This window comes from Erythrolamprus reginae, chromosome 5 (genome assembly GCF_031021105.1).
Source record: "Erythrolamprus reginae isolate rEryReg1 chromosome 5, rEryReg1.hap1, whole genome shotgun sequence".
In the NCBI taxonomy this organism is placed as follows: domain Eukaryota; kingdom Metazoa; phylum Chordata; class Lepidosauria; order Squamata; family Dipsadidae; genus Erythrolamprus; species Erythrolamprus reginae.
Window position 1 is genome coordinate 66,947,770 of NC_091954.1, and position 8,202 is coordinate 66,955,971.

At 41.6% G+C, this 8,202-nt stretch overlaps 1 protein-coding gene across 1 annotated transcript in view; it reads left to right on the forward strand.

Annotated features, from left to right (window-relative positions):
• The window catches only part of PPRC1 (PPARG related coactivator 1), a 43,511-nt gene extending 40,807 nt beyond the window's left edge, over positions 1-2,704 (forward strand). Inside the window, exons 13-14 of the mRNA XM_070752884.1 lie at positions 108-259; positions 2,314-2,704. Of these exons, the coding sequence (XP_070608985.1) occupies positions 108-259; positions 2,314-2,417 (256 nt within the window). The 3' untranslated portion in view covers positions 2,418-2,704. The remainder of the gene's footprint in view (positions 1-107; positions 260-2,313) is intronic.
• The last annotated feature ends 5,498 nt before the right edge of the window (positions 2,705-8,202 follow it).

Here is an 8,202-nt window from a genome sequence, read left to right on the forward strand (position 1 = left end):
GGGTATTCAGAAAAAGAAGCAATCCTTCTCTTTTCTTCCCTGCTTATTCTGCATTATGTATACCATGACTGCAGAGTCTCTTAATGCATAACTGTCCTGCTTGGTAGGGATAACTTTGGCTTTGTGACTTATCGATATGCTGAAGATGCCTATGCTGCTATAGAAGGTGGCCATGCATTGCTTCGTCCTGATGAGCAGCCCTTTGATCTGGGCTTTGGAGGACGCCGGCAGTTCTGTAAAAGAAGCTATGTTGACTTAGGTGAGTCCCTGGTGGAGACGGATGAGCTGAAATGTTGAGCACCCAAATGATACATTTTTGTGCAGAAGATTTTATTTATTTACTTATTTATGTACTTATTTTATTTATTTATTTGTTTGTTTATTTGTTTGTTTGTTTATTTATGTATTTATTTATTTATGTGTTTGTTTGTTTATTTGTTTATTTATATTTATTTGTTTATTTATATTTATTTATTTATTTATTTATTCATTAGAATTGTATGCCGCCCCTCTCCGTAGACTCGGGGCGGCTCACAACAATAAAACAATATGCAACAAATCTAATAATTTAAAAATCACTAAAAAACCCTTATTAAAAATCAGAAACATACACACAAACATACCATGCATAAATTGTATAGGCCCGGGGGAGATATCTCAATTCCCCCATGCCTGATGGCAGAGGTGGGTTTTAAGAAGTTTACGAAAGGCAAGGAGGGTGGGGGCAATTGTAATCTCCGGGGGGGAGCTGATTCCAGAGCATCAGGGCCGCCACAGAGAAGGCTCTTCCCCTGGGTCCCTGCAGACGACATTGTTTAGTCGACGGGACCCGGAGAAGGCCAATTCTGTGGGACTTAACCGGTCACTGGGATTTATTTATTTATTTATTAAATTTGTATGCCACCCCTCTCCGCAGATTCGTGCGGCAGAAGGCGGTCTCGGAGATATTCTGGCCCGATGCCATGAAGAGCTTTATAGGTCATAACCAACACTTTGAATTGTGACCGGAAACTGATCGGCAGCCAATGCAGACTGCGGAGTGTTGGTCTGACATGGGCATACCTAGGGAAGCCCATGATTGCTCTCGCAGCTGCATTTTGCACGATCTGAAGTTTCCGAACACTCTTCAAAGGTAGCCCCATGTAGAGAGCGGATTGGAACAAACTCTGAAATTACACCAGGAAAGTGCTCCCAATTGAAAACATAGAAAGGTTGACCTTAAGTGTTGTAGCTATAAGCTAAATACCATTTGATCTGCATTGCATTTTGTCTTGTAAGACCTATCTGTGCACTGGATTAAATACTGTGATAAGTCAACATTGCTTTGACCCATAAATCAGGAGTTACAAATTACAGTGGTACCTCGGTTCTCGACCACAATTCGTTCCAGAAGTGTGGTCGAGAACCGATTTGGTCGAGTACCGAATTAATTTATCCCATAGGAAATAATGGAAATGGATTTAATTGGTTCCCAGCCCCTGTTGACTCGCTGGGACCCAATTAAATCTATTTTCTTTATTTCCTATGGGATAAAAATCTGAGGAGCTCTATAGTCTAACCTCTCCAAGCTGCAGGAAGGGTGGGGGCGGCTGCAATACCGCCAGATTCAGGGGGCTCCTTTCCTCAGAGCTTTGTCTTGTGCACCAACTTTCTCCTTCCCGGCGGCAGCGGTGGTGACAGCAGCGGCTTCCTTTCGAGGAGCAGCAGCGCCAGGAACGTCACGTTATGAAGGGAAGCCGGTAGAGCGGCGGCAACTGCTGAGATGGCTCCACCGGCTTCCCTTCATCACGTGATGTTCCCGGCTCTGCTGCTCCTCGAAGGGAAGCCGCTGCTGTCGCCACCGCTGCCGCCGGGAAGGAGAAAGTTGGTGCACAAGATGAAGCACTGAGGAAAGGAGCCCCCCGAAGCTGCCGGTATTGCAGCCGCCCCCACCCTTCCTGCAGCTTGGAGAGGTTAGACTATAGAGACTGGGAGGCTGTTAAGCGGGCGGTAACATTTCGGATAACAAACAAAATTTTCTGTGGCTGTTCGGTATCTGAATTTTTGTTCAGATACCGAAGCAAATTTTTGCCGAAAATTTTGTTCGGTATCCGAAATGTACGAGAACCAAAGCGTTCGAGAACCGAGGTACCACTGTAATACCTTTTATGGCTTCATATAGCTCATTAAATAAAAACCAGGCCACAAAATGACCCAACATGATGGGCAAACCCAATCATTACGAATTAAGGTCTGTGTGGAGCAAGGAACTAACATTTCCAATGTGCATATCTGGCTGTTAATTCTGATGAATTATTGTTCTTGTGGTTTCAGATTCCAGGCAAGGTGATTATCAACCTGCCCATCTGAGGAATAAATATGATTCTCTTGACTTTGACACCTTATTGAAGCAGGCTCAGCGACGACTGCAGAGGTAGCGTTAGTTCTCTTGGACTCATTTGCCCAGTAGGCGTCTGCCTACACCAGCCTTACCTCAGATTGGTTGCAGGGGCAAACAGCCCCCTTTTAGCCCAGCTCCATGTCCAGCATGATTTTTTTAATGAAATATAAAACCTAAAAAAATTTATTCTGGGTTTTTCCTAATATACTATTTAAGGGAAAGACCTTTGTTTAACAGGTGGGAAAGGAATGGAAATACACTGACTATTTCTAATCCACTTAATTGCTATGCAGACAATAAAATTCCATTTATGGACTTAACAAATCTATGGCTATTTCTCATTCTTATCACTACGAGGGTTAATTTTTATAATTGTTTCTCAGTTTCTCAGAAATCCCCCCCTCCCAAAAAAAGATAGCAGACAATGGGTGCCAATGACCAATACAGTGTTCCCTCGATTTCCGCGGGGGATAAGTTCCGAGACCGCCCGCGAAAGTCGAATTTCCGCGAAGTAGAGATGCCTAAGTAAATACACCATTTTTGGCTATGGACGGTATCACAAGCCTTCCCTTAACACTTTAAACTCCTAAATTACCATTTCCCATTCCCTTAACAACCACTTACTCACCATTATTACTGATACTCACCATTGAATAAGACACTTAGTGATCCTGATATTTATAAACATAATTATTTATTAACAATAATTATTTTTTTTGTTATTTATTTGCAAAAATTATTAGTTTGGCGATGACATATGACGTGATTGGGTGGGAAAAACCGTGGTATAGGAAAAAAACCGTTAAGTATTTTTTAATTAATATTTTTTGAAAAACCGTGGTATAGACTTCGCGAAGTTCGAACCCGCGAAAATTGAGGGAACACTGTACTCAGGAAATAGGGTGGGGGGAGATGGCAGGCAACAATAGAGCAATTACAAGCCGCCTTCATTATTTAAAAGATCTTAAGCTTTACATGTGAATAAAACACTGCAGAGACTATTTTGTGTTTCTTGGATGGCTTAGCTGCTTTGTTCTCTTACTACGAATCCTTGCCTATTCTTACCTTTTCATCTCTATGAATGAAGATGAAAATGTAAGCCCACGGGGTGCTTAGATCTGGGCCGCCCTGGAAACAGTGAAGGACTAACTGGTACCTCTGCCAGTGAAAATGGACCTCAGGGGGGCTACTCCGCTTTCTTTGGCCGAGCATTCAGGCCACCACAGATTCCCAATACGAGTCACGGCAGGCTGACCATGTTCACCTGAGCCCCCAAGGTCAAAAACAATTCTGATGCAGTCCTCAATTCAATTGAGTTTGACACTCCTGCTCTATAGCAAACAATGAAAATTCTCCTTTTACCTTGCTTGAGTACAAATTCTACAAAATTCTACAAAAAGGTTATGGTTAAAGATACGGATAAAGATGTGAACTCAACGTTATTCCCATTTTATGCAAAAAAAAAAAAAAAGAATTGCACTCTGATTTTTTCATTAGAAACATTTTGTGCATATAATTACGAGCATTAAAACAATACAGTCTAAGACTAATATGAACTAGGAGCAAGGGGATGATCTTTAAGAGGCTGATGACTACTATTAAAAGATTTTGAAAAGAGATGCGAGATGCAATATTGTAGATTAAACTACTAGATTTTCCTAGTGGTTTGCAAAAAGAAGCCATTGAGTCCTTATCATGAGCATCTTAACCTGGTTAACTGTGCTGAAACCTCATTTGGTTTTGCTGGCTGAAAATTCCAATGAAACTGTGCCATAAGAAATAAAAGTTTGCTACTTTTGCTTTAATTCTGACACACAAACTAGATTCTATCCAATAAAACATTGTTCTACATACTTCTGGACTGAAACGTGAATTAATTTTACAGGTAGTCCTCAATTTAACTGTTTAACAAGGGTTCAAAGTTAGGATGGCTGGAAAACATTACTTACAACCTGTCCTCACAATTACAACCATTATACTACCCCGACAAACATGCAATTGCAATTGCGGTGGTTGGCAACTGGCTGACATTTACAATTGGTTGCAGCATCCTTTGGTCACACGATCCCAATTTGATACTTTCTTCTGGGGGGTAGCTAGATTCACTTAGTGTCCCTATGAGTCAATTATCATTATTAAACAGTTGTACAAACGTGATGACTCTACTGGCAACAGAAATTCTAATCTCATGGTCCAAAAATTGAAGACTATTTATATTAAGCAGTGCTTGCCCATGACCCTTGTTCCATCCACTAGAACTGAAACCAGGGCTCAACATGTCTGTGCCCTGATTTCCATTAATGGGCTTGTACTATCCTATGCATTCCATCCTAAAATCATCTTCAAAACAGATTTGAAAATGTTAAAGAAAATGTATTGTCTGCTAGAAGTAATAGTTCAACCTTAGGATTGGGGCGAAGGGAGATAATAGCAAAGGACAGAACAGCAACTCCACAACCTGATAATTTACTCAGAACCTGTTTTGCTTTAGCTGTTTGTAAAAGCTCAGGCAAAGTGAGGACAGTTCTACTTGGATACTCACGGCAGGTTTTCAGAGATGCTGTTTCTATGGGAGATATTCTACCTTGATGCATGAGTATAAATAGCAGTGTTGCCATTTGCCACTTGATGGCATTAGGCATAAATAAAAAAACACATTGAAGCAAGGGAAAAAAATGGATTTATTATTTACTATTACTACTACTACTACTACCATTACCACCACGGAAAGACAATATTCTCAACTAATGAAGTTCTGCCTACATCTTTTTTGGCTATGTATGTATGTATATATGTTTGTTTGATTTAAGAACATAAGAACATAAGAAGAGCCATTAATGGGTTTTTCATCATTTTTAGTATTTATTGGATTATTATTGTACATTGTTTTATTACTATTGTTAGCCACCCCGAGTCTCCGGAGAGGGGCGGCATACAAATCCAATAAATAAAATAAATAAATAAATGCTGAATCAGGCCAAGCTCATCGAGTCCAGCATTCAGTGTCACACAGTGGCCCACCAATTGTCCATGGGGATCTTGAGCAGAAAGAGAAGGCAAGACCCTCCCTTTCCCCTGACCCCCAACAAATGGTACTCAAGGGAATCCTGCCTGTGTCAACCAACATAGAGGCGGCACATGGACATCCATTTCAATAACCACCGATACACTTGGCATCCATGACTCTGTCTAATCCTGCCTTGAAGCTATCAAGGTTGACAGCTGTCACGACCTCTTCTGGAAGTGAATTCCATAAACCAACGACCCTCTGGGTGAAGAAATATTTCTCTTGGTTTGTCCTCAATTCCTATGAGCTTTAGGGAGTATCCCCTTGTCCCAGTACTGTATTGTGTGAAAGAGAAAATAATTTTTCTCTATCCACCTTTTCTATCCCATGCATGATTTGATTTGATTTGATTTGATTTGTATGCTGCCCTTCTCCAGGACTTGGGGCGGCTCACAGCATAAGATATAACAATACAGTACAATGGCCAAGCTAATTAAATATAAAATTACAATCTAAAAATACAATATTTAAAAACAATCAGAGCAGATAAATAACTATCCTGAAATATGTCATCTCCTGCATATCCCCCACCCCCACTGCTCCAGCCCGATTTTATTCCACAGAGCTGTATGTTTTAAGTTGGGAGATTTCAACTAAAAGCAGGACTTTTTAAAAACGCCGCAGGACAAATAGCTAAAAATCAGGACTGTCCTGCCAAAAGCGGGATGTCTAGTCACCTTAAACATATAACATTGTTGTGGTTAGCTCTGGCCCAGCTCCTGCCCCAAGGAATGTGCAGGTGGATGTGTGGGAAACATCCACATACCGCAGGCCTGTTTTGCTTCCAATGGAATCTGCCGATGAAGTCTCCTCTGATGAAGGAAGCGAGAGTGACAGGGAAGAGGGGAGTTTGGCAGACAGCCCAGGAGGAGATCAGTCATCTGTATCATCCCTGGATTCTGAACAAGAATTAATGACACATCCACTCATGCCTAGAGTGATGCATAGGAGACAACAGCTGAAGGATTATTACAAGAGAAAATGAGGCCACCTGTGGTTGGGCAGGGCTGCTGTAATTAGTGCTACAGATAAAAGTGCAGCCTGGTGTTTTAGCCTCATGGCAGTTTATCTGATTCAAGATCGTGGTTTTTGTGCTGTTCAAGATTGTGTGTGGACTCTCTGGACTTTAGAATTGGACTCAATTTCCCAGTTATTGGGTGAGCAATTACACTGCATTTAACCTGTGCCTTGTGTATACAGTACCAGAAAATCCCTTTGAGCTGTTTCTGTTTTTCTGTTTATAAAAACTTTTGGGTTTTCCTTTTATTGTGTGGTGTGTGTCTTCCTGGACTAGTTACCCTGTAATTACGGGCGGTTGAAACACATGTTATACCTGGCATAATTTCAGGATTCTGGTGGAGGCTTAAACTCAGCAGCCCCGTCCACCTAACCCCAACAAAGACATAAAGCTACAATATGCAACTACATCTCTAATGACTGCAACAGCAGATGCTGATAGGAGTACTGTTTAATTGATTGAAACAGATGATAAGTCAAAAGTTCAATCACGGCATGTCAGTTCAGAGCAATTCGGATCCTGGATTGCTTTGGGAAAGTTCTTTGTGATAATCACCTTGGTTACCCAGAAAATATATAAATATATAGAAATTCATGGTGCCATCTAGTGCCTGACTGTACAAATAAAAAGATACTCAGTCTTCAGCAAATGCATTCCTGTTTGGTAGATCTACTTCCAAGTTAGTCATTATTCAACATTTCATTATTCTTCACACCGTTTTCTATGTTCTCATTCTTTTGACCCCTTGCCAGGGATTGGGGGGGGCCTATAAGTGGTCTACTTGCCAGGATACTTCTCCCCTCCACTCTTTGCCAAGTTTTCCTCTGCCTCCCACCACCACTTGTCTGCCTGCTCTGATGGCATTAGTGTGGGGCTGCTGCTTGTTTGCTACATTTCACTGTGTTCTTTGACAATGTAACTCACTGCATGTATGGGTTGATGCCAGGATTTTAATGTGATGCATGCTTTTCCTATGTAACTAAGTTACATTTAATAGCAGAAACTGTAAATACTACATGCGTGACCTTTATTACAGTCAAAGACCATCAACATTGCCTTCAAACAGTCTGGCAACACAGATGTCAAATTTGATCATGTCAGGTAATGTATGATGTTTTTTGTCTCTGTTCGGGTGGGTGTGGCCTGCGCATCCAGCCTGCAGGCTGCCAGTTTGACAGACCTGGAATGGAAGCAACTTGGGCCAAAAGAAGATGCCATTTCTGAGTCATTCTCTAATACAGGGGTCCCCAACCTTGGCCACTTTAAGACTTGTGGACTTCAACTCCCAGACTTCTTCAGCCTGGGAGTTGAAGTCCACAAGTCTTAAAGTGGCCAAGGTTGGGGACCCCTGCTCTAATACCATGGGATTCTTTTTATTTGTACTCTTTTACCCATTGAGGAGTAGTTATATAAAATACTGGTTCTGGTTGGCTTTATTGTGGTAGTTCAACCCTGAGATTTGAGAATCTTCTCCACAGTAAGAGTTTTTTTTGAACACACAAGAAGCCATAGTTGCAGCCCTATCTGGACCGGGACTCACTGCTCACAGTCACTCATGCCCTCATCATCTCGAGATTCGACTACTGTAATGTTCTCTACATGGGGCGACCTTTGAAAAGTGTTCAGAAACTTCAGATCGTGCAGAATGTAGCTGCGAGAGCAATCATGGGCTTCCCAAGGTATGCCCATGTCACACCAACACTCCACAGTCTGCATTGGTTGCCGATCAATTTCCGG